Consider the following 27,871-nt stretch of genomic DNA (forward strand, 5'->3'; position numbering starts at 1 on the left):
TTTCAAAAGATTAACAGTTTTATTAAAATTCATGTCAAACATCAAAATACTGAAATGGCAAAAAAAGAAGAAACATTTTTTTTGTACTTTTGTTTTTTTTTGTTTTGTACAAATCACAGTGGTTTAAAAATATTACAAATTTTTAGTTTCAAAACTTTTTTTTTGCAACAGCAGCAAAACATTCTGATTGTTGTATATTTTCTTGAAAGCCCTTATAGTTTGTGAGTGTGGTGTGCTCTTTTCTTTTGCCTTTTGTTGTAATACACAGAGTAACATGAGCATGTTATAACGTTAATACAACTCATATGAGTCACCGGAAACATAAGTGCATAACAATACTAGACAGTTTATACGACTCACTTAAAAATGACAGAATGGAACAGGAGTTAATCACACCATGTCTGTGTATTATTGACACACTTCTGTGTTTACAATCCTCCATATAAACCAGTTCAGTCCATACATACATTGTGGTGAGCAGTAAAACAGTGAGAGGTTATTATGATCTGGGACTCATATCAAATTTACAACACTGCACTGTACTTTGGATAAAAAAACTATAATTATTAAAGCATCATTTATATAGTTGTTACAGCTAATATCTGCCTTTAAATCACCAGTGGTTCACTAATTTTGTATCCCAGCATCAAATACACTGACATTATGCACGATTGCATAATAGTAATTTGCAGCTAAACAGTGGAAGCAAAGGGTCCTACTACTGAATTGAAGATATAGTTCATGAAAAAAATGAGACGTAATAATATATTTTCTTTTCATGAACACTGGTAAGTATAAAGACTTACAGTATCCTTCTTATCAAAAGACTTGTATTACGCTACATAATAGAAAGTGCAGGCACCAGAAAGAGTGCGAAAACATTATTTTTAACTGCTGGTTTGCTGGGTTTCTTGGTCATTTAATATTTTATGTTGCGTAGCTTTAGCGTAGATGACATTTCATGCTAGACTTGTAAAGCTTCATTTATGTTTTATCATTGGAAGTTATCCAAGTCACTCCTAAAAACTATGCTTACATGAAAGAAAAGCTGCCTACTTTAATTCCTGTGCTCAAATGTGTGTAATTCTTGCCTTAATCAACTCTACTTTGTGCCCAGAAGGCTGCAGGTGCAGTGCCGACTAAGCCGAAAGAGTGAGACTTCACTGAAGGCACAGGAGAGGAGATACCAACGACTTAAAATAGGTGTTCTCTCACATTTAAAAAAGGAGGGTCAGGCCTGCTAGAAAAGAAAAGCCCCAAAGAAATACAGGAGGAGAATGGGACAGTGGAAAGGATGTGAAGATAGATCAATACAAACCACAAACGCTCACACTACATCTTTAGTCTGCAGGGGACGATGTGGAGCAAATACTGTGGTTTCAATAAAGCTTACAAGGTTTAACATTTTTCATTTCTACAGTTTCCTCTCTGTATGCCAGTGTTTCTTAACCTTACATTAGTAGTACCCAAATGTTCCAAAATGTGATTACCCATATATCTTAAAAAACATCTTTAGTTTATTTTATGATTCAGTACTGAAATTTGACCCTTATTGCAAACGAACTGTCCCAACGGTCCCATCCCTGAGGTTAAAAACTCTTCTGTATAAACACAAGCTTTTGTCTAACCCCAGAAAACATACACCATGCTTTAACCAGTTCCTTTTTCTTTACATGCAGGGCTTTTGTTGACAAGGATATTGTCAAAAATATGTGCATTACAATACTTGATTTTAGCTTACATTTTTGCCATTTAAGCTTCTTAGTTTTTTGCCCTCCACCCAATATTTTACAAATAACAGGAACAACCCTTATTTGATTGTATTAAATACAGCAACAGCATAAAAAGGACAGCTGTAACACTGCACAGCAGCAACAGATGTCTGCAGAAGGTGACAGCATAGCATTTAAAGTTTATATTTAGTTATGCTACCGTAAGCTGTTTCTGTGCTAATTTAGAAAAACTGAGATGTGCATAAAGCCACAAAGTAAGAGCTACAGTGGGGCTCATTGCCAACTGCAGACCTTCAAAAAGAAGCTGGACACGTTGTGTCATTCAGCTCCTCACTGAGCAAGTCGTGGGGAAATATGCAAGACTTAAGTGGAAACATTGTGCTACAATCATCATGTTTGAACACAATCTTACACATAAGGAACAATTCATGCTAAGCACAGAAAAGGTAAAGTCATAGACAAAAAAAAAAAAGAAAGTGCATTCCAACACCAAAGTGTCATTATAATGACAAAAGATAGGCCACCATGCAAATATAACCACGATCCAAAAGTGGTCGCCCCCTCCCAGCACACAGGCCAGCCAGTGCTCCCCAAAAAGCTTTGCTTCATTAAAAGTCAGTGGTTTTAAAGTTACAATAAAGGAATAAACCTTCCTCTTCAAACTCTTAATCACCTGGTCACTGGACATTTTCAACCATGGTGTGATTCTTACATCCAAATAATCAACTATCTAAAAAAAACATGCTAATCCATGTCTATATGATTTAACCAATCTACAGGACCATACCCTATGAGGAATTTAGTTCAAGGCCATTTAACTACATAAGGAACAAGAAGTAGGCCTAAAGATTTTGTCTCCAGTTGGCTCAAAATTTCCGAGAGTGCAGCAACACCATAATTAATCTTAAAGTTATAATATTATCATGGCAATTAATAACCATATCAAACGTGTCAACCACTGCAGAACCCATCTGCATGTTTGAGCAGGAATGTTGCTAAAATACAAACCTATCTTGTTTTAGTTGTGTCCAACTATAAGGCACATGGACTGAGAGAAGAGGCTTTATATGTCATACCCACTTTTAACAAGACCAATCTAATACCTAACCCTACTAAGGAACTAAATTGAGGTTGTAGACGTACATCGGAAACTGTCCCCCAGCCTTCTCTTGAATTTATTCCAAACTATGTCGGATACATATAATGTAGACTGAGATTTTGCTCCTTTCAGAGAAGAATCAGTTTACTTCTCACTTGGGTCTCGTGAGATCCAATCTGGCTTCTATTTTGGGTGGATGACAATGACTTTAACACACCACCCGTGGACAACACCACATGCCTCACACAGTCTCTCCATCTCCTACTGCTTGTCTGGGTAAGAGCTGAAGGGTGCAAACCCACAAATAGAACGACGTGCTAATAGAAACTCATCACCACAAAGTCTTGTTTTCACATTCGGCCCTAAAGCCCAAAGAAATTAGCACCCTTAACAAGAAAATCTGATTTGCTCTCACAGTCATATATCAAGCTGTGTGTCATTTGAGAACACATGCTGCTGCAAATTCGATCTAAAGTGATTATATTCTCCTGGTTATAACGGAAGCAAAACACACTGAATACAAAAGCAGCAAAATTATTTCAAGGGTGTATGTAAAAGCTATCTGCACATTCTAAAAAGCAGTGACCTACTGTGACCTTTTACAGACTGTAAGCATATGGAGAAGAAAAGTGAAGGAACTAAAAAATGCTCTTGTTAAATTTCAATACCATCAAAACAATTCTGCACGTTCATCACAGGTAAACACTAAACAACTGGACAAACAGTTCGACGGTCACATGTGTTTGCTGTGTGTTCATGTGGACACTGTCTTACTGTGTATGAAGCACCATTTTTCAATTCCAGCCGGAGGAATGGAAGGCAATGTCCAGCAGAGACACTTATTCTCCTGACACTACTCGCTAAAAACACCACCACTAGGAGGGATTTAATCATTATATCATACTGCTTCCTTCTCCAAAAAAAACCAGCCTTCCTCCCCCCCCCCCCCTTCCCTCCAGAGGAAGGAACCAGAAATAAAGTGAGTAAGAAGGAGATCAAAGGGATCACAGCTTTGGTATTTAGAACTGAATGAAAATCAACAGGTTCAGTTTTTTTTTTAAATGCACTAAAACACTGGGCTTGTGCTTCAAACTTTGCATGAATTTAAGTTATACTGACGTTCTTAATAACTGAAACGAGAGTGAAGACATCTCAGACATAAAAAAACATTTAGTTCGAGTGAAGGTTAGTGCTGGGGCCCTGAGCAGTGCTGCCCCTAGAGGTGTAGGGGTGTAAAGGCAGGATGACTGAGGTGCTTCAGCGCAGCCTAGTGGTCATGGACGTTACAAGCGCATTAGATAATACTGTACCCATCATTCCTCCGTGGCAGAGGTATAAAGTAAGGCTAGCCCTGGTTTCCCCCATCATAGAGTGGTCACTTTGAATGTCTCTGAAGTGCAGTTTGGTGAATCCGACTCAAGGAAAGTCTTTTGTTTGCTTTGTTTGTCGAAAGGGGTGGAGGTGCGACGGTGCATGAAGGACCCCTAGGGCTACATCAATACTAGACAGGAGGCTAATAGCTTTTATTATGTCTCCTGATGGAGCGTTCTTACTTGTTAATGGTTTAAAGGTTGCCATTCACTCAAACTGGGCTCTAGGGTAACAGTCCCATCTTTGCAGTTGCAACAGCAATCAAAGTTCTCAACACTTCCTTGGATTAGCCAGCGCCCTTGTCCTCAAAGACGCCAAAAGTATATAAAAGTTCAAATTATGTCAAATTAAAAATAAATTCCTTGTTAAGTGTCTATTCCTGGGATTCCAGTGCTGGTTTTGGAGGGGCGGATCTTTTGCACGGGTCTGCATGTGCAAGCTAACAGTCTGCGTAGAAGTGAAGGCAGAGGTAAGCTCCCTGAGAGGAGCAGCAGTGTTCAATGTGTAATAGTCATTAAGGTCAATGTGAAGGATGGAGACTGAGAGAGATAGAGAGCCCTTGCTCCCAGTCCAATCACTCAAAAGCTGGGACGCTGCGAGTGCTGGTGGAAGGACGGAGCTCTGGTGGAGGGGTCAGGTAACTGCACTGCAATGCTGCAGGTCCATAATGGATCAGGGTGTCGGGGAAGCACTCAACTCGGAAGCATCACTCAATCATCAAAACTGCAAACATACACTCACACACTCACACACACACACACACACACACACATACCATTCAGTTTAGTCTACACTTCTCACACAAGAAAATGCACTCATGAAATCACCCACAGTTATAAAGAGGCACATACATTCCCCCAAACATGCTGACATTCAGGCGTAGTCGCACTGAGAGTCATTTCTCCTCTAATTGACGGATCAAAGACGACGTCCTCCTATATAAGCATTGGGGGGAGGGGGGGGGGGGAGGGGTAGATATCCTGGATGAGACCACCCAGGTGAGGAAGTAGGAGTCAGTGGAAGAAATCCTTTAGGAGACATGTGGAGAGGAGGACGGGTGTCTCCAGAAACACCAGCCCCGTTTAGTGTGTTGCTTGCGCAAGATCTCCTCCTCGCGCTCGCGCTCCTTCTGGGAGCGCAGGTAGCGGTCCTCCTCCTTCAGGAACCACACAGGAGGCCAGCGCTGCTTCTCAAAGTGCCTCTGGTTTTCTACAGAGAGGGTGAAAACAGAGGGTGTTCATGCAATGTGAGAATTGATATCGTACCCTACTGTATGTGTTTCAGCTGCTCTTTTCTATTTTGAGCTCATGCAGCCTTCCCACTCCAAACCCATAAAGAGTCTGAGAGTCACATTATCAGGGCTGAGAGACTTGGGGTGCCTTTACCTGAAGACATGGCCTTCATGTCTTTGGGAAACTTGCGGCAGATGCTATTGTAATTAGTGCAGATGTGATGAAGACACCAAGCTGAGAGCTGCTTTGCATTGTGGAACTATAAAAGGAAAAAAAAAAAGAGGGCAGATGTGAGATCAAATGAAAGGTGAGAATAGAGACAAAAATGTAATCTATTCTGAAATGTACATTATTGATTGTGACGTGAGTAGCAATTATAATTTTAAATATACAATTTAAAATTATTAATAAAATATGAAAAAAGACAATTTGGATTTGAAGACAGTGGACGGACCTGTGCAACCTCGAGGTAAGCCAGCACCTGCCCGTCAATGTCACCTCCTTTCACTGCCAACTGGAGCAGCTCATCCACAGCGTGCTGTTCTGAAGATGCATAAAAAAAATATACAGAATGACTTCAATATTCAATGAACCAACATGTTATCTTGTTACCACTGTACATCTGTTGTATTTAAGGTCCTGCAGGTGAATCCACAGATTGCTGAATGAGGTTCACCTGCTCAGAGGCTCGTAAAAGTCCAGCACTGCCTTTAGAGAGGAGCAGCATTTGGAGTGGGGACTACAGTCTTGCTGCCTTACAAACATGGGTTTTGTTTTTTGACTTTGGATATGTTTTATCTGGTTTCTGGTCAGATTGTAGGTAGTTGTTCACCCCATAGGGCCACCTTAGGGTGGATCGTAATTTTTTTGTTTGTCTGGCAGTTGGAAATGATCACAACACACTGCAACTACAATGACTAACCCTGTCATTGGGGATAAGGACAAAACAAGACAAAGTTATATTTGCAATCATTCAAAAACTGTGAAGACTTTACACTGTAGTGAATCTTTTACCAGTGAGGGCAACAAGGCGTGGCAAACAGAGACGATTGGCCAAAATGATCAGTTCCATGGGCTCCAGACCAGGACAGGGTGTCAGCAGACTGCAGTACAGGAACTCCAACACGCCATGCATACATGCTGTACTTGTGTTAGGAATGGGTACCTGAAAAAGACCAGATCAAGGGGGGAGGGAATCAGAAAAAGGACTGGAAGGAATTTAAGAGAATTATCAGACCCGTCAATAGGCCTTAATTTCATGAATGTGTTTAAACAGGTTGATGATAACATATGACGTATTTAAATGAAGACATGCAAAACAAATAATTATTGTCTCGCAATTACGTTGGATATTCTTTGAACAGTGACAATAAAGGCTTTCTATATTATTCTGTTCTAAACGTGTATATCTTCCTCTGCACTTGCACACTTGCAATGATAAACACTAAATAATATGTTGTCCATATGCTGAGGTCCAAAGGGCAGTTATGTCAACGAAAGAAGTGAGTATTTAGAGTCAAAGGCAATTACTTGCTGCTCTGGTTTGATGCTCTTTGATCTCGGCTTAGATGAAAGCTCTGGCCGGGGTCTAGTAATGTAAGCATCATGGCTACTGCTAATGCTAACCACCCTGAATAGCACACAGTATACACTTCTACTGTATTTAACAAAAAAACATAAATATTGTGCATGCCTAAAATGTTACATCAAAAGTCGTAGGTAAGTTGAACTGATCTTGAGTCCAATATGAAACAGTCACCCTCAGTGACCTCTAGATGTCGCCATACATTCAATTAGCAGTATACTACAAATTAAACAGCTGTGCTGCTCTTCAGATGCCCAGGAACCACTTTGGGTTGTTGAATACATAAATGCATTCTAATGAGCAAGACCCTTTTACGGGCCTTATTACTGTTAGTCAGACAAAAAGCAATTAAGTTACAGGTGATTCAGCTGAAGCCCTGGAAGTACTGATTGAGGGTAGATGATGATGAGAGTGACGACCTGACCCCTCCAGGAGCTCTGAGTGTGCCCACTGAGGGCCCTCTTCACCCTCCAATTAAGAGAATGTCAGCTTGACGTAACCTCTCGTTATAACTAAAAAGCCACAACACCAACACGAGGGGGTCTCTGGTGCTTAAAGGCCCAGCTGGATCCAGGAAGCATTAATGAGTGGACACACTCACAGCGACAGGACATTAATGGATAAGACCAGCTGTACTGACACGTGTTCTGCTGCCCCCGCAGTGCTGGCCTGAAGGTCGATGAATAGTTTTGTGTGCGTTTATTTTAATGAAAAGCCCTAAAAGCGTAGGGTGGAAAACTGAAGGGTCAAAAAAAAAAATGATAAAAGCTGCAATGATAAAAAGGTGAAAAAAATATATCAGCCGGAACCTCAAGGGAATCTAAGAAAAAAATAGTTGTAATTGGTGTTAAATAAATGTATGTCAAAATGATGTGTTGGTAAGGAAAAATCAGTGAGTCCCATAGTGAACACCACAGAGAAGCTATGAAGTTTAAGTGTCAGACAAATTATGAGTGAAAAAGATTCCTTTAGCGGCTGCAAACCCGCTTGTCAGTGTGGTTTGGCCTTTTAATGGGTTTTTTTTCTCCCACCAAGGGGAGGTGATTGGAGCTTCTCATTGTGGTGTCGGTTAAACGCTGCATCATGTTGGTTGTGCTATTTGTTTAGTTCCCTGTCTTCTTGCAGTATTTGCACACAGTTTTTGTCTTTGTCTGTTGTCTTCTCACCTCTTTCATATTCTGCCTTGGGGAAGCCAAAATGATTCCACACCTCCGATTTAAAAGACGGTGGTGAGTTCTCAATTTCAAAATCTTGCTCTGCAGCTTCCAACCGCCTCTGTTCTACAGCTGCTGATGCTCACCATATTATTGCGATTTATTTTTCAGAGGATCTATGGGTATCTTGACATCTTTGAATTGATTTATCATGATTTTACGATTAATCTTTACATAGTGTGACATTTGCTGGGTTTTTTTTTTTTCAAATAAGACAGGAGCAAGTACTTTTGCAAGTTACGCTCCACTGGAATCAACCCTCACACGGTGAACACAAAACCAAATACTTAGACCTAAAACATAATCAAGGGGTGTACTATGACACAGCTGTAAGTTTGTAGAATTGCCTACAAGAACAGCAAACCTCAGGATCTTTGGACTCCACATCATTAAGAAAATCTATCAACAATGACTCAAGTCCATGAACTTTTACACAGTCATGCTTACTGTATAAAATGTCTATAAGGCTGCTGACTTTTTTTTTGTTCTAGACTTCTATTTATTTCTATTTTAAATAAAGTGTCTAACTTACTTAATGTGAATAATTCCAAAAACAGTTGGTTTTAAACTTATTTATTTGTGCAGTTCTTCCAAAAACTTTGACAGTCATGTTTTTGGACAACAGCATGAAAACTGAGTGAGCCTAAAACTAATGTGAAGGAAGTGTGAAAAAGTATGTAAGTATAAAAATAGAAAAGCACCAGCTGATCACATGCTACTCTGACAGATACTTACAGGTTCTCATTAAATTTACACTTGTGATTTATAAAAATGCTCTTCCAAAACCAGAACACAACTGTGATATAATGATGTGATGTTAGAGACTATTTGTATAAATAACAAACCAATCAAATTGATCATTTTGTTAAAATCAACTTTTTTTAGGTTTTGATAATCCTCCCTGATAAGTTAAAGTGGCAAGGATATTTTTACACTCAGAAATTCACTGTGATTGATTTGTTTTTGAAATGGATAAGTGAGACTGATCGCTGCAACTTGTTTGCTCAGGTTGCTTAAACAAACAAAACTTTTCTTTTTAAAGTAAAACCACATTCTCTCAGAGTATGTACTTACTCAACACCCTGATTCACAAGATTCATTTCATCATGGAGTCATTTTTACTTCTAAATCTCAGTCACATGTACGACTTTAATTATTTTCCAGTATCGATTCTCTTTTAGAATAAGTGAGCAGAATCAGACCATCTGCTATGTCCAGGTTGCGCAACGGTCTGATGAGGAATCTTTTTTTAAGAGCTTGGCTTCTAGTAAGTGTTTTGGCAAGCATTGTTTAGCATAGCTCCAAAAACAGCCATTTATCTGTGAAAAAGATAGGAAGTAAGCCAAAGACACAGCAATTCTTAAAATACAGTCTGTACATTAAGAATGTTTTTAAATCAGTGACCTCTTTGCCTTTCTAAAAAGGATAACGGTATCTTCAAAAGCTTGCATGCTATCTGATAACTGCAGCAAGATTGTATTAGCTGTTACCTGATCAAATCAAATCCCTGTTAATTAGCATTGCAAAGGTTTTCAACTAAATATGCACATATATTGACAAAATAAGAATACACCCTGCTCATAAACATAAATATTGGCAGCTCCATTGTGCAATCAGTCTTTGAGTCTTTGTCTTCAGGGCACCTGTCCTCTACACTCTGCCAGCTACATGCCACAAACAATGCCACACAACAGTCCCTAAGATGAACCGTAACCATAGACACCGGCAGCCCACCAGCAGCAAACACTGTGCCCCCTCAGTGAGGCTGATGTCCTGTTTTTTTTTTTTTTTCACCACCATCCACAATAGCTGCAATGGCTCTTTTCACACCCACTCACATGGTGTGCTCTTGATAAAAATCAACAAGGAAAAAAAAATCAGACTACTTTAGTTTCTTCTAAAGTGCCCTCTATAATTTTGCACTCTACACCTAAACTGGATCTTCAACATTTGTATTCATTGTCTTCTCTCCCTGTGTGCATTTGTAAGGGTTTCTCACAATCCTTCTGAAGACCTGAATCATTGTAACCCAAGCCTGGTGACCTTGAGTGTAACCAAACCCAGAGGGATCTGGTTCTGCAACACAGTCCGCTGAGAGTCGACTTTAAGACAGACAGAGACATGAACTTCCTCTTTGGTAAGGTCAGATCCCTGCAACCCAGAAGCTGAACCTCAGGTGAGAGCACACCTGAAGTAACTCAACACGCCAAAAGGGGAATGCTGACCTGGACAGACCGACTCTTCTGGGCTAACTTTATCCAAGTAAACCAATTTACCACCTCATATACTTACATGTTTTATCAGATGTAACCGCTGTTATTAAAAGTGATGAGTAAAGTCGTTTGATTAAAATGACCTTTGATTATGACCGGAGTTAACTGTTGTAAATTTACAACAAAGAGTCAGAAACTACATTTCTGCACACACACACACACACACACACACACACAGAAAAAAAGGAAATACTATACTTAAGTTTTTCCTGCCATAATATGCCTGAGCTCACCTCCTCAATGTAGCTCTCCATGAATGAGCCACGGAACATGGCTGCCATCCAGTTGCAGCTGGAGATGAGCAGGGGCTTGTGGGCCGGCAGGCATCCATCGTCCAGACGGAACACCACATCTAAAACCGGGGTGGGAAAAGAGCATTCATCTCGTGGAGTGCCACAGAAGCCCAAGCTACAGAAGGGGGAAAGACAGACAAGGTAGACACACACACACACACACACACACACAAAGACACACACACAAAGAGGCAGACAATAGGACAGACAGACACACACAGAGACACAGAGACACAGGTAGACAGACAGAGAGATAAATTGACAGAAGGACAGAACAGCTTTTGAAACAGAGTTAGGGAAGGAGAGCACAGGCAGGGAGGGAGAGAGCGGAGAATGTCCTGTGTGGACTCCGGACTGAAGCAGATAAGATCATATATGAATTAAATACATTTATATGTACAAGGTTTCACCAGTTTTTTCCATTTAACTTAAATTTCTGTAGATTTCAGAACATACTTTACAAATACAAATAGAATGACGTTTATCATCCAACTGTTATCATATATGTGACATTCTGAAGTTGATTGCAGTCATGTTGCCCGAAAGTAGAACTATGTTTCGACGCCGTATGTGTCAAAACAATATACGTTTCCCTAAACAAATGTATGATATAATATTGAAATATTGTCCTCTCAAAGTGTTTGTAAGAAACACAGTACATATGTCAGGGTAATAATGATTAATCTATATTTAAACCAATTCTTTGAAAATAACTGGAAAAAAATGTGATTATACATTTAGGACAGCTTTTTTTTTTTAAATCAATGGAGTCTCTCATTGTAATTCTAAATAAACATTTTATAACCATTCTAACAAAAGAGAAGATATAGGAAGAAGTGAGAGTGAGACAGACTTTGCTCAGAGACAGCAGATGTCTGGCAATGTCTGCAAAAGACAACATGCATACAAAACAGTTGAGGGGGGACAGACGATGCCACACAAACACAAGACACAGGGAGCACACAAGACAACCAGGCAGACTGACACAACTGTCATCAAATCCCTTGATGACTTCCACAGGACTTCAGAAAAACAGATAAAAGCACAACATACAAAAGTGCAGGTTTTCTAGTAAATACTCAATGGAAAACACCAGAGGAAATGTATACAGTACATTTCCAGACACTGAAAGAGAATGCTGGAAATAAGCAAATTCTTTACTGTCCACATTGTTACTACTCCCATTCTTACATACACACAATTACATCATGCACAAAACGACTAAAGATGGAAGAAATCTACAATTACACTACTGTTATTGAATTCATTTGATTTGACTAAATGTTTGCCACAGTGGTTTACCAGCAAAGGTCCCTTTGTTGAGACACTCCTTGATGCGGTTTGCTCTGCGGACATGGAAAGCCTTGGTGATCTCCTGGTTCATGAAACTCTCTCTGTTGAGGACGTTGGCCACCATCATCCGCAGGTCAAACACCTCAAGCAGCTCTGCGATGGTCGCCACCTGCATCAGATCTCCTCTACTCTCATCCAGGCTGCCTGTGTACAGGTACTGAAGCACCGCCTGAAAACAGAGCAAACTCAGATTAAAAATAAGAGAAAGGAAAAACAAACTCTTTCCTTATTGATTTTTCATACAAAAAAAACAAAACAGATGCATTTAGGTTCTTACCTTAAATGGTTCTTCCTGTATAAGTGCATCCATGGCAACAACAGTCATGAGTCGTGGTCGTCCGGTCATGGGATCATCAACATGCTCCAGACAAACACTTAAGAAGCCCCTTCCCCACCCAGAAAGGGCTCGCCCAGTCCCTTGTGCCCCCATGGAGTACAGAGCTCTAGAGGGAAGTGCATTATCGCTCTGGGAAGTCCTCAAAGAGCCCTGCTGGAGCAGCTGGGGTCGATTCAGGCCTCGCACTCCTCCATCAATTCCATCTTTATCGATGTCCAGGCTCTTAGTGCGGCCTGCCTGCTCCTTGGCTCCTCTCCTGCTCTGCTCATCTTCCTCTGCAATCTCCAGATTCTCCTTGTTCTCCTGTTCCTCCGCGTGTGGGCTTGTACACGATCCACCAAGATCGAGGGTGAAGAGGTCGTAGAACTTGGAGCAGGACGTAGCCAGATAGACTTTGTGCGCAAAGACGCGAGTGGCACCACCCTGCAGGAGGAAAAGAACATCTGCGCACAGGGGCAGGCAGAAAAGGGAATCAGGACCCTCTCCGTCCGCAGGAGGGGGATCTGGGATGCCCACAATGGGGCGAGGCGGGCGAGGAGGCAGGAAAGGTGCCTGAAGAAGAGGCCTCTGGACCTTTTTCAGGTGAGACTTCCAGAACTGAAGGTGACGGCGGGAGATAAGGGCGGCTCGGATGGCATTGTCAAAAACATCTTTGACTCCAAACTGGGCAACAATGCTGGTCTCATAGTAGGGAATCCCAAGCTCCTTTGCGACCTCATGGCCTCTCTCTGGAGGGAGGATGTCTGTGGGTTTGATGGGTCTGTGGGACAGAGCGAGAGGATGTTAAAGACTTAAGTACATATTCAAGACAGCTTAGAATTGCAGCAATTCCAGGTCACAACAAAAGAAAGTGATGTCTTTATTTAAGTGTTATTTAACAGCATTGATTGACTTAGATTAGAGTTAATGAATTAATTGTATCACAGCCCAAAATGACTTAAAGACTTTTTTTTGGAACATTAATGGATGAATCAATGATAGGTAGAGGAAATGTCGATGCTTTCTCTTTCAGAAATAACCGACCAGTTGATCAGCTAAAATCACAGAAAGTCAACCTGACGCATGTTTTATCCAAATTTGAATATTTGAATTCTTACAATTCCTGAAAAAGAATGTATCTCACTTGGCTAGAGGTCGCCTTGCACGGTTTACTGCATCCAGGTCGGCATAGCGCAGATCCAGCTGGCAGCCAACCAGAATGATGGGTGTCCGGGGACAAAAGTGCTTGATCTCAGGGAACCACATGGTGCGGACGTGGCGCAGGGAATTGGGATTAGCCAGAGAGAAGCAAAGCACCACAACGTCAGACCTACGGGGAGAGGAGCAAGAGGGGACATTTTTTTTTATTTGATGTCCAGACAACAAACAGAGAAGATAGATACGTGAGGGAAAAGACGGCAGAGGAGAGGTGATTAGTTGTGTCATGAGCTAGCAGACGTCAGCAGAGAGACGACGTGCAGCGCTTGATGGAGTGAAGGGGACAGAGAAACGAAAAGAAAAAAAGGGGTCAGGACTGAGTCACTGAACATCTTGTCAGATTATGTTAAAACATGTGTGATATGTGTATGGAAAAAGCTTGTTCAGCTGCTGCAAGGCATTGTGGGAGCTCGGACGCTGCCATTGAGAAAGCTGGGATCACAAATGTGTGTGTGTGTGTCTGTGAATGTGTGTGAGACTAGGCCTCTGGGCTGGTGATCTGTGTAGCCCATCTCTCTCGCTCTCTTACGTAAAGCTCCCTAAGCCCTCCAAGGCTGCATGGACCACAAAGAGAGGGCTAAGAATAGATTGTGATACACACACACACACACACACACACACACACACACTTCTAAACATACACACACACAAACAAATTCAATTCCTCAACCAATATGTTTTGAGCAAGCAGATAGCAGCACTCTGTTGATGATGTTTCTGTGTGTTTCTAGGTTATAATAAATGGAGCTGTGTGTCAGTGAAACAGGTCATTAAGCATCAGTACAATGCTGACTAGCAAGAATATACAATCCTGATGGTGAATGACTGATCTTTTATTAAAACAACAACATCAACACATAAATATTAATTGTTAATATTCTTGTTTCTCACATTTGTAGAGGGCAAACAGAAGTCAGCAGAAGATGTGAGCTGTTAAACCACATCCTGAACTTGAGAGCAGACGTACACACCACTTAAACATTTGTGCTATACTGTACATGGCCTATTTACTGAGCCAACAAAGGCTGCACTGAAAATCACTATATTTTCTACTTTTTTTATCTTGTATTTAACCTTAAAGTCTGTACTTGTATTTTGCAAATAAAAAGAAAATCTGTGTGAAACAACCTACCAACCAGAAATTTCATTTCCACTGTTGGAAAAACCTTAAAACATGAAGTTTCCTTGGAGACATTTTTATCAAAACAACTTGATCTGCATCAAAACAAGCAACTGAATGACAAGCAGAATGACTTGTGAAGACACACACAGCACTAAGTCAAATGGTTTTCAACAAAGGACATTTTTTGCAGTGTAGACACAGATTCCAAAGTCCAACTTTACTTTCACTAAAGTAATCTCTGTAAAGCTTCTACTTCTATGATATACAGAGCCAGAGCATTACATCACAGCTCACACACACACAGGATAGGAACTCCCATTAGCACTTTGTCAAGGGATCATTACCATGGCTTAGCCTGTTTAAGGTCATGTTATGTGTACGTGCCTTTCTACTCGTAGTTAAAGGATAGTTTGTTTCTTCCTACAACCAAGGTCAACTCCTGAAGTCTGGTAGAGTAAACATTAATGTTAGCAAGACATTGTAGAAAGTCAGGTGATGTACTTTACATGACACAAAATTACAAAGGCAGCAAACAAAGCCCCATGATGCTTTTGAACTTGTACAATCTCATGAAATGTTTACGAGTGAAGGGTAACGGCAAAACTGAGTACTTGAACAATCCATTAGTGCTGCTTTGCACTGCAGAACCATTTCACTTATAAACCTGCAGGTCAGCCCATCAGAACTTAATGTTGGGTTCATTAATGGTAATGTTGGTTTGAGGTAAAGTTCTACATGAACAGTAATCTCCATCAAATAATAAGGCAAAATAAATCACTGTCTTATCATTAATAATTAACCACCAGCAATGATTTATAAGAGATAGTTCAACCAGTGACTGGTTGTCTTGTGATCTGTCTCTGTGTCAGTGTGTGTGTGCGTGCGTGTGCGTGTGCGTGTGCGTGTGCGTGTGTGTATTGGATTTAAACTACAAAGGTCATCTGTTGCCAGATTATATAAGAGAGGAGACACACATATCAACACAGGAAACTAACACTCAACACACACATGCACAAACACAGCCGAGAAGTCCTCAATAATCAGATTTTCTGTTGCAATAAAGATGGATCTTATGCAGACTTATTAATGACATTATTATCACAAATCCTGGCATGACACCACTTATCTGCCAGTAAATCTGACACAACAGCCATTAAGGCTGACTTTAACTACATTCAAGAACAATGCTTCAAGTGCAATATAATATGATTATTGTTTTCTTCCGCTTATTTCTAAATGGACGATCTGAAGAAAAACAAAGCTTTAAGTTTGGCTTGGCCTATTTTCAGGTTATGATTGTTTTCCATTCAGAATTTTCCACTCCTGAATGACCCATTTGACAGTCTGGGTATTATCTGACAATGTGATGTTTTTTTTTTTTGATGAGTTTTGACATCAACAACAGAATTGAGGAAGGTGATGAGAGGGTAAACGAGAAGGAAAGTGCCAAGGGCAGAGATGGTAGGAGTTGAGTAATAGGTCAATGAGGGAGATCGTGAGAGAGGAGGTGTAAGTTGAGGTGAAATAGAGAAGAGTCCAGTGGATAGGTTTATGCCAGAGGAACAAATTGAGCTGGAAGGAACAGGAGGAAGAGGAGTGTGTTGCCTGGAGCCGCAGACGCCAGGCGGGCAAGCAGGCAGAAAACAGCTGAGCTGGCGCTGTGTCTTTATCAGCTGACTGCAGGCTGACAAAGCATACAGAGCATGTGGACAGACATGCACACAGACACACACACATAAACAAACAGATTCAGATCACTGTGCACATGTAAAGACATTGAGAGACAAAGAAGAAGACGACAGAGGGCAGGAAATGAGCATCGTATAAACGAAACCACACGCAACCTAGAAATGCACAAACTGAGGGTAGGGGGTTACCAAAAGTTCACACTTGTTATTATTACTTGTGTCCTTGTGTGTGGAGGTTTGTGAGGTTTTAGTCAGCATCAAATTAAAAGTGATAAAGTCACAACATAGATAAATTAAATGAAAAGCATACATACAAAAGAAAATGATACATATTTGACTTCGTTCTGGAGCTAACTAAGACTAAAGTTGGAATTACGCAGAGAACACAGACGAATAATGACACAAAATAATAAAAAATAATACATGTTTTTCAAAAATATGTTGATTAAAGATTGGTGATCCATATACAGGAATCAGCTAACGGTACATGAAATGTATTTTTCAATGTTAAAATCATGGCCACTGTTATTTGAGTTGAATGGATTTTTTAGTATTTTACTCTAGCAATGAAAATGTTTGCATTTCCTTCCAGTAAAGCAGCTTTGAAAGAGGAATGTGGAGTAAGAGGATAGAGGATAGAGCGATGATCCAGTCATGTCTGCTGGAGTGCAGATGAAACAGCTTGAGGGCAGAGTTCAGCTAGAAAAACTGTGGCAGCAGGATTACACAGAAAACGACTTTTCGTTGGCTATATGTTACATTGGAATGTGGGTGTGACACATTACTCTCACAGTAAGTTTGCATGCTGTACCCATTTGCATGATGGAACATGCTGCAAAGTAGTTAGCCTTGTGGTCAGCCAGCAGTTGTGTTATAGGGTCAATAAGTAGACTGTGGCTGAAACAGTGTAGGTGTGTTTGCCTGTGTGTGTGGTTTTTTTTGCTCACCTGCCATAGGCAAATCTTCTGTCTTTGTGATGATCCCCAAATGTGTCCCATAGCCTGAGGGACACACTGACCTCATCCACGACATCACGAGATCTCTCTAACACCTGAAATACAAACACATATCACTGTAATACAATGTTTTTTATCATTGCTACAGTACTTGTAGTTTGTCAAATTCACACATCCATAATACCAACAAAAGAGTACAGAAGAACATACTGGGAAACAGAAAACATAATGAATCAGTTTCATTGCGCACATCCAGTCTAGGATAAAAACGTCACTACCACTCCCACTGTCTCGAAATGAATTTTCCCGTATATGTCTGCTGCCTTCTAAAATCGGCCACCCTGACTTCATAGGAAAAATGTACAAGGATGGGGCTAGCAGGAAAAAAATCTGGTGAAGTCATGGTGAAAAAGCATTTACACATGCAGTTCATCTCAAACATTACAGGAAGGTTTCAGGAGTTTTGTGCAAGTGTGAAAGCACCATTGGTGTATTTGTGTATGTGTTTGCCTACCTCCTGGCATACTCGGTACTGGTCGATGGCCCAGACGGTTGGCACGTGGGTGGCAAGCAGCTGATACTGTGTGAGGGTGGCATTGCAGGCCCGGGCACAGATTAGCCGGGTCTTGCCTACTGCATTATCCCCAACCACCACACATTTGATGGTTTCCACATTGGGCCGCTCATAGTCTGTGTCTATATCCATGGAGAGGGCCCTAAAGGATAGGAAACAGGAGAGATGGAGAGAGAGGCAGAGATAAGTTCATTCAATATTAAGAATAAATCAAAATCCCCTTGATTATGACTCCCACGAGGAATGACAATGCATTTTTACAAGGAGGGCAGGTAGCATTGGGAACAGTAGCTTCTAAATATTGCCCAGTACAGGATAGGGAAGCTTTGTTAAGGCTTTGAGCCCCTGTAGCTGTGCTGACCAGTGAACTGAGGCTTCTGCCAAACTCCCAAACTGAACACATGGTTTGCAGGCTGAGGATAGAGGGACCGCAGAGCTATTTCTGTACCAGCGAAGATAGAGAGAGAGAGAGAGAGAGAGAGACAGACAGACAGACAGACAGACACACAAAAAGAGAAAGACAACCCTTTCTCTCGTTGTCTGTCTTCCCTTTTGATGCACTGAGTATATCTTCACTTCACAGAAAAGAAAGTGATGAAGCATCTTTGTAGCCAAAAAGAGGGTCAAATGTCAGTACCAAAAGAGTCAAATCCCTTAAAGGCTTTTGTAATTAACTTATCAGGTAAATCAGGAGCCTGGGAGGAGGTGTGCATCATCTTTTTGGGTCAAATATATTTACCGTAGGCTTCCACAGAGGGCAAAAAAACGAAAACAAAGTGTGTGCATGTATGACTACTCGTCAGCACAAGATGATGGTGGAAAGGTACACGGTTCAATAGACTTACTCTTCTAAAAGCAAACATAACCGTTAAAAACTTATACAGATCCCCTTTCCATAAACTGCTTATAAACATTTCTGACATGTCAAAACACTTGTTATTACCAATTTTCCAAAAGAAAAAAAGAAAACTTTTTTGAAAATATCAGCTCAATAACATAACACACACCACCACCTATGACCCCCCCCCCCCCCCCCCCACACACACACACACACACACACACACACCAGAAGTCAGCTAATCAGTCCATCCGTCCCAGCAAGGAGTTCAAAGACCCATCCAAAGGCCCCACAAATAGAGCATCTGAAACATTCATAAAGGGCCTCGCTTGTTATTCCATTGACGTGGATGCCAGTGCAACACTTCAGTCCGGCACCATCAGACCCCAGCAGCTAAAAATGGCACCAATTCATCAGAGACTTGAGCCATTTGTGCACACTGATTTTCAGCCATGACCTCCTCCTTAATGTCTTCACATAGCTCCAGCCTGATCATGATGCTACAGCTGCAAAGTAAAACATATTCCTTCCCCCCAAAAAAAACAACAGATATTTATTTCCTCTTCCCTGTCAAAAATAACCACGGCAGCCACGGATCATACCTTTGTCTATCTGAACCTGCAGAAAAGTGTCTGTCAAAGAAGCTTCTTCTTGAACGGTCCATATGGAGCAGATGAAAACTGTGCTTTTCAGAGTTATAAATACTCTTTCTCTCTCGCCACCTGTCTGCCTGCGACACCTTCAGAGACACGTACTACAGGTAGAGGAGAGGAGATAAAAGAAGCAATAAAAAGTTACCACTGCCTCGCACTTATCTAACAGCTATTTGTCTAATGGTGAGGGCAGCCTCCAGAGCGGAAGTCCTCTTAGAGCTGAATTAGGGACAGAGGAATGAGGTGCCAAGTGTGACATGTGTGCACGTCATTCTTGGTCAAAGCCAGAATACGTGGCAAATGACAAATGAGAGAAAAACTAAGCAAGTAATTATTGACAGGGGGAGAAAAAAACGAGATGGGAGGGTGCATAGGATTGTTGATTCCCAATGTTTAATGCAAGAGTAAATAAGCAAAGAGGATTGCAGCACAGACAAAGCAGGAAGAGGATTATTGGAGTCTTACAGAGAAAAGAGATGGACTGTCAGATCAGCATTAGAATCAGTCAGAAATGCCATATGGGTCAGAAGGGCAAAAAACCGACAATGCCTTTCCTGCTGATGCTTATTCTCCACTGTCAAATGTGAAGCTCCCTAAGGGAAAAAATACAGACAGAGGAGAGTGCAGTTTTAAGAGCTTCAACAACTGACCTACAGGAGTCAGTAAATCAGTGCATGTATGTCAGCGTGTGTGCATGTGGTAATGAGCTTAGGGCCGGTCTGTGAGGCAGGGAATGATGGAAGTAGTGATGTAACCATGAGGCGCAGTTGTTGGTGATGGTGTGGATAGTTTCTCAGGGGGATCAAGAGGACCCAGCGTCCAGATCTCAACCTGTATCTGGGTCTCATAGCGGGAATCTGTTTATGCACCAGTCAACACATGAATTACAGAAATACGTGCTCTGACATGGATGCAGAGGATGTGCACCTGCTGTCAGGTTTCTAAACGAAATGACTCTTAGCTGCATGACTGAAGAATCCGCAGAAGCTTGAATACAGTATGTGAGAGCAGAGGAGGAGCTCAGATGAGAAGCTGTAAGGCTCTGGTTTCATTTTTAACCAACAACCTATAATGAACTGTACACAAACATCTAGGCGTCACCTGCAGGCCAGTGTCATCTTTCCAAACAAGGCAGTGGAAAAAAAGGGCTGCAAGCAAAGAAATGGGATGTAAGCACTAAATACTGTTTGTGTGTGGAAAATAGAGTGAGTTTCTGACCCAGTTTTTGTGCAGGTGTGCGTGTAATTCTGACTTTTAAAGTGACACATTGATGGGCATACACAAGTATTCCGTGACAGAAACACTGTGATAGATATCCAAACGGCCACTTGACGCACACAAACACCGACCTTCTGCTTTACTCTGGAATGTGGCGGATTGTGTGTGTGTGTGTGTGTGTGTGTGTGTGTGTGTGTGTGTGTGTGTGTGTGTGTGTGTGTGTGTGTGTGTGTGTGTGTGTGTGTGTGTGTGTATGCAGAAGGACCAGACAGACAAAGAGGCTCATGGATAATTTGAACAGCGTGCGTCTCAGTATGGCTTTGCTTTAAAGCCAGAGAGGGTCTCATAAGGAGATGGATTACTGTTCTGTCTCCATGTAGACTTCCTGGCAATATTTGCCTCTTTTTTTTTTTTTTTTTGTTTTCACACACACATCAGCTGCTTCCTTTCTAAATCCTTTCATTCATCCCTCTGCCTGTCTGGTTTGTTCACCAGCTGTGCCCACTCAACCATACCTTCTGACCCCTTACTCTCACCCATCCTGGATTATTCCTCCAAATGTAATGCTTCAGCTGTACAGCTATTCCATCATTCACCTTGTTCATTGTCTTTGGGTAACCTCTATCCACCACCCTGCTTCTACCCCCCCCCCCCCCCCCCCCCATCCACAATCATGTCCCCTCCACCCCTTTCATGAATCTATCTGTGACCTCACACTTCTCTGGATAGCAGTCAAATAGAGGCACTAAGCAGACAGTCCTCCCACACCCTTTTCTTTCCTCCCCCCTCTCCCTCTGTCTCCCTCGCTCTGTTATGCAACACCTTCAGTGATCCACTGGCAGCAGCCGCTCACCCCAAAAAACTCTCCATAGCCCCCATCCGCCTAATTTTTTTTCCCCCCATCCTGTTTGATTAAGCTGAAGTTCTCCCCAAATGCCATGGCAACTGCCCGCCTCTCCTTCCCTCTCCCTCCATCCAGCCCCGCAAAATTATGACCCCAATGACCCGCCACTTTATACACGGGCCGACACGCAGCCAGAGCTGAGGGGTTAACACTGACGCGGGCTTCACTACAAAGTGTCCATGTGTAATTGTTGGAAATTATGTGAAATCATTTATGCAACCGTGTTTTTTTGTTTTTTTTTAATCTATTTTTATCTAATTTCTACTCTCATAACAGAAAGTTTCTCAGGTGTGTATGTTGTAAGTGTGTGAGTGTGTGTCATGTGGGTGTTTTAGACAGTGACTGCCACAGGAGCAGCTGGCACAGACTTGTTACATAACCCGGTCTGTAGCCTCTGCTTGGCTCCCTGGATGGCTGACAGTAGACCTCCGACTCATACACACACTACATGTCGGCATGTACTTGCCTCACCCACTGCAGATGGTGCTGGTGTTACTGCATGGCCAGTGGCAGGCGGTGATACGTGCCTATCAATCCTAATGAATGAGAGGGTTTTCAGGAGCAGCATATCTGCCAGCTCTGGAAGCTTCTTCCTCTCTGCTGCAGTAATGCTCTGTAAACACAGGAAGGCTCCTCTTGATGCCCTCATTTCCTTTATTCCTCCCAATCTACCTCCTCCTCCCTCACCACGGTCTGTATTTTCCACTGACTATTTTCTTTCTTCATGTTGTGTAAACATGTTCCTCTCTATCTCATTACAATAATTAATTGTTATTTTTTTCCAATTCAGAATATTTCTATATTCAGTATCGCCCAGAACTTTAAAGTTGTTTTGTCTTTAATAAACAAATGAACACATCAGCCATTTATTTTCTTTGCAATTGACCATCAAATTACCTTTCGATTGCTTCAACTTGGTTTTGAAGGGGCTCAATTACGTACAATTATGTACAAAATTCTGTGTTAACTTTTCAAGTTCAAAACTCATCTCCTTTGAATATCAGCTTAATTATGGTACAGACCCTTTAAATCATTCTGGCAAACTCTGAATTTAATGTTTGTGTGGCGGTATTTATGATATATCAATTTAGATGAGATATAGGATTTTTAAGGTATATGTATTGTTCTGATTCTCTAAAATACTTGATGCATGACACACCATGTCATGTAATAGAAGTCTGGAGTTGGGAATATTAATCTTGCAGCATTTTATGTTTTTTATTCTCTGGAATTTGTGTAAGAAAAACTTGAACGTTACATTGAGCAACTTTGTCCAAAATGAGGTTGATTCCAGTGCGTCTGGAAGACGATATTCCCGACCACAAATCTCCTTTGAGAATTTACCAGGGGATTTATACTGTTAAATACATTTAAAAACCTGGATCATTACAGCATTCATATAGCCTGGATCTTAATCATCAAATTACGGTGGCTCAAACAAACCACCATCAGTGCTCGAGATAGTTGGTGTACAACTCAACCACACTGACACAAATAATGCATAATACATACAGTTGCAGGTTCTATTACACTTCCAATAAAGTGGTCAGAACATCCATGTGAGCCTTGAAATGCAGGATGACTCTTCCATGTGGGTCCGTCACTGATACACTGCATGTTATCTCTGAACTTTCTGACACAGCCAAAGAGTGGGCACAGTGCCTAACTGGGACAGTAAGCTGTCAGATCCATCTAACTGGATACATAAAGACGGCACCAATCATTTATTCATGGCAGTAGTGGTGATGAAAAAAACATATCCATAAAAGAATATCTACCAGGATGTCAATAGGACATTTAATAATGCTAAAAGAAATAAAAGTGAAATACATTCTGAACAGCTAGTGTTTCCACAGAATGAGCCACAATCACAGAGACATGATTTATAAGAGATATATCTAAAGGAGAAATATAAGTTGGCAGAAAGATTGCTCAAAATGGAGAAAAATTTGCCAAACTGTTTGCACAACTACGTCCTGCAGATATAATTGACTTTTGACTTGATATGGAATATGTTCAGATAAAAACGTATCATGTAGATTCTTTCTTTATTCAATTTTAGGCAGAGCAAAGAGGCTTCTTCTCCAACCCCTCTGCTACCTGCCTGCGTAACAAAATCCCTCTAATGACGTCACAGCCTGAGGATCAGCATTACAGTGCGTGTCTCTTTTAGTGTGTGTGTGTGTGTGTGTGTGTGTGTGTGTGTGTGTGTGTGTGTGTGTGTGTGTGTGTGCACGTGTGTTTATAAGCATGTGTGCGTGCGCGAGGGCGTCTACGTTTTTAAATTAAACTTCTGCATCGTGTTATTTTTTTGTCACAGTTTTAATCCGCATGAGTTTCCGCTTAATGCTGTGATGTAGCATCAATCCACTCACTCATCAATGAAAGGCACCTCGTGCGCTCCCTCTCCCTGCAGCCATTCATAACCACCTGGCTCATTCATATTTTTTGGGGGGGGAACCGATTCAACAAAACGGGCTATTGTCTTGTCAGCTGAGATGAAAGGCAAAATACACTTCCTGCTCACAGCGGTGGTAGGATGCTCTTCACATTGTTATAAAAGGCAGGTGGCTATCAACCCACATCCCAAATGATGCGCTGATAAGTATTGCGTAATGTGCCAAGCCCATCCGCAGCACTACACACAACACTAAACCCAAATGCTCTCATAATGCTGCACGTGTGGGATTAAAAACAGTATAATCTTCCATTGTAACATCCCCTGAAAAAAATGATGTGACACATTTTGAATATAAGAGCTTTTGATGGCATTACATGGACGTTGTAGAGATATAAGTAGAGATTTAAAAAGCATTAGTACCTGCAGTATGGTCACACAGTTTGAAACAAATGCAGCTGGTGGGTTCATAATCTTTGGAGTGAAGGATTTCGCAAGCAGTGTGTGGACTGCATTGTGCATTGAGAGCATGTGACCCAGTATTGCTGCAGGAGGGGTCCCTACCTTCCGACGGTTCCGGTATTGACCCACATGCCACTATGCTGATGGTCCAGCCGGTCTCTTCAACCGGACAAAGGCGCGCGAATTCGATGTTCTCGGTGGCCCCGTTGTTTGTTAAAGAGCACTGAAAACCGCGGACGTCGCACAGGACCTCTGCCCTGTCACATCCTACTTCTCACTTCCCCACAACGCCCGCTAAATCCAGCGCTTTAACAGTCCTCAAGAAGTAGTCTACCGACTCGCTGCAGCACACCTGACCTAACGTCGTTGTGATTTTAGAAGACGCTTCTTTTTTTTTTTTAGCATGAAATCTACACAAAACTGGCATAGAGATTCTGCAAGTCTGAGCCACCCCCTTTTGTGTTGTTGTTTCCCCAGCTGATTCCATCAGAGGCACGCCTCCACGACCGCGCGTCACGACACACGGCGCCCAACACATCCTGTGATGCATTCAAGTGCTATCAGAAAAACAAAGAGGATGCTGAATGGGACATACCGTCTCGTTTTAAGAAGAGCGCTATATCCACCAAACAACATCCCAGCTGCATAGCTGTGACATATTTTGGGTTAAGAAATTAATCATAGAAGATAAAATGATTAGAAAGAGCGTCTCAATTTAACCGCTAGACTTTGTATTATCTTGACAATTTCATTTGAACCTTTGAGTTTGCATTTTCTACAAATATTTAGGCTATTTATCTTAAATGCGTTTTGCAACTTCTCAAATGAAGTCCGAATATGGTGATTTCATATTTCTAACCTCACAATGTATGTTACTCAGCTGCCAATTTAAAAAAAAAAGGGTTCAATCCTTTTGAGTGTGGAATATCGGATTTCATTAGGAGCACTTTAAGGTAACATGAGAGACAAGAACGCAGGAGCCAATCATGTCATGCAGAGCTCCTCGTAGCCCCGCCCTGAAACGGTGGTCTGCCCATCCTGTTAACTCGAAACATGCCGCAAAGCACGCTGTCTTTATTTGGTAGATCAGGCATGTCCACCACCTCTGTGCTGCTGGTTGTACAAGTCTGTCAGAATTCTACTATTACTCAGAGAAAAGAGATTGTGCACATTTGTTTAAAAGCATGGCAATCAATTCCTAAAACTGATAAAAAAACTGTCAAATTAAAAATATATATAATGATAATAGATGTTCTCCTGTAGGCCTGATCGATGCCAAACATCTTAAACCAAGATAGACAGATGTGTTTCTTAGTAAATGGGTAGTTGTTTTTTCTTCTTCTGTGGTTATTCTGGATGTTGAGACATAGCAACTAGCTTCCACATAGCAACACTTGTGTATTGCTACAAAAGGCAATACAGGAGCTGAGAAAAACAGACTGATCATGGATTGCAGTGGGGGAAAAAAAATCAACCTTTTGCCCTCATATTTTTAAAAGATTTAATTCTTTTGGGATTCATATGTGGAATGTTAATCTGCACCAGAGAAGAAAAATGCTGCCACGTCGCCAAGAGTGCAAAAATACCTCACTATTCAGCCAGCAGAACTATTTATAGTTTAAACCTAAATTACTTGGGCTTAATCCAACTGAAGACCTTGCCTGGACATGTTTTCAGACAGGGCGTTTTGAGCCCATCTTCATTTTACTATAACCAAGCCTACAATTAAATAGAACAAAGGAAAAAAAAATGTCTTTGTGTCTAACAGTTCAAATTTAAACTTTTTTGCAGTGTTTGGCCATGTAGGGATAGGTTGTCTGAACAATCAACTTTCTCTAAGGACAGAGGAAGACTGAAGACAGCCCTCTAGTGGTTGAATATGTTATTAAGCTCTCTGAAACAAAAAACAGATATAAACTGTCTGCTAGATTATGTAAGTGCTTTCACCGCATGCCACTGCACCAAGAGAATCCATCTGTGACAGATCCTTGTGCAGAACAGCAGTAACTGACAGACTACATGCATAAAGTTTAATAAAGCAGGATCATGCCATCAAAAACTGAAATGTACGTGACCCTTGTGCTCCTTGCACCATCCATGTATCCCTGGGAACTCCTTAAAGTATATGATTTTTTTCTTTCTTCAACATCAAAATAAAGCAAACAGACTCTCCCTGTGCAGCTATTGGAGATGTCTCCTTTATATCTTTTGTCCCGAGTGGTCTTGAAGCCCTGAGAAAACACTGCCCCCCGACCCGGCTGGCATGGCGAGAATGAACCAGCATGAAAGATCGGCTGAAGAAAGCGCGGCTTCAACAGCAATGGCACTGAGAGGGGCTTTAAATGTGGAGAGGCAGCCCCTTTGTAGGAGGAGGTTGTACTTGTGAGAGAACTCTCAAGCAGCACAGTCTGAGGTGCATGTCTGGCCTTTTCAGCTACAGTAGTACGATTAAGAACTCCGCAGCTTTGTTTACGAGCTTTATCGCTCTTTTATTAACTGTGTGGGAAGTCTACTCCCATCGCTTTGACACTTTGGTGAGATTCAAGTTTGGAGAATAAGCTGAGATCACTCTTCGGCATGACTAAGGAGTGTCCTGCTGCTTGGACAAATACTCGGTTAAGTCTGCAGTGGTATTCAATGCCATCCAAACTTTACAGAACGACTTTTTTACACAACATTTTGTTCAAATTATGTCCAATTAAGTCCAATATGACTCTAACAATAAGTATTGACTCAGAAGTTATAATAAGTTGCAGGCTTTGTTAGTTATGAGAAGATGAGGATAGCCTTTTCTGAATAACACTTTTATGATCTGACCTTCAACCCTTAATTCTATAAACAATTAAAAAGTAATAGGCTTCTAGAACATCATATAACCTTGAATACTGGTCATATTGTTTGCGTCAACTTGAATTGCATGTGCTGCCTCTGTTTGCTCTTCATGTTTTTATTATATTCTTTTCTCATTTGTAAAAAAAAAAAATGGATATCATGTATCAATTTAATGGCCATAGAGCGTTTTGCAATGAAAGTCTTTCCCTCATCTCTTCCCCTCCTTACCCCATGCTCACCTCGAGTGTCCAACAGGCCAGCACACCCCCTGCCCCAGCACTGTACTGGAACTGTTCTAAAGCTGTCAAAACACCCAGCTTCTCACACTCCCCGCATCCACAGAGAGATCGCCTCAAACACACCGTCCCGAGTGCTTATAAACACATACATATGCAATACACACTCAGCCCAGTGCATTGACACAAGTAGGTCAGAGCTGCAGTGGGTCTTCCAAACAGTCCTCCAGCACCATGGGACTGATAACAGTATCAAAGATTAAATTCTACCCCCAGCCCATGAACACTCACAAACATAGACA

At 41.4% G+C, this 27,871-nt stretch overlaps 1 protein-coding gene across 5 annotated transcripts in view; it reads right to left on the reverse strand.

Moving 5' to 3' along the window:
- Positions 1-27,871, reverse strand: part of rhobtb4 (Rho related BTB domain containing 4) — a 47,261-nt gene continuing 19,390 nt past the window's right edge. For 2 of the 5 annotated variants that reach the window (XM_065965266.1, XM_065965268.1), the window contains exons 3-12: positions 17,969-18,170; positions 17,446-17,549; positions 13,614-13,799; positions 12,431-13,250; positions 12,103-12,322; positions 10,741-10,859; positions 6,450-6,600; positions 5,890-5,978; positions 5,589-5,694; positions 1-5,412 (exon numbers count right to left, since the gene is read on the reverse strand). In XM_065965266.1, the coding sequence (XP_065821338.1) occupies positions 5,234-5,412; positions 5,589-5,694; positions 5,890-5,978; positions 6,450-6,600; positions 10,741-10,859; positions 12,103-12,322; positions 12,431-13,250; positions 13,614-13,799; positions 17,446-17,549; positions 17,969-18,160 (2,166 nt within the window). In that variant the 5' untranslated portion in view covers positions 18,161-18,170 and the 3' untranslated portion in view covers positions 1-5,233. The other 3 variants (XM_020657219.3, XM_065965276.1, XM_065965249.1) reach the window with 3 other exon arrangements.

Source organism: Labrus bergylta, chromosome 2 (genome assembly GCF_963930695.1).
Source record: "Labrus bergylta chromosome 2, fLabBer1.1, whole genome shotgun sequence".
NCBI lineage: Eukaryota > Metazoa > Chordata > Actinopteri > Labriformes > Labridae > Labrus > Labrus bergylta.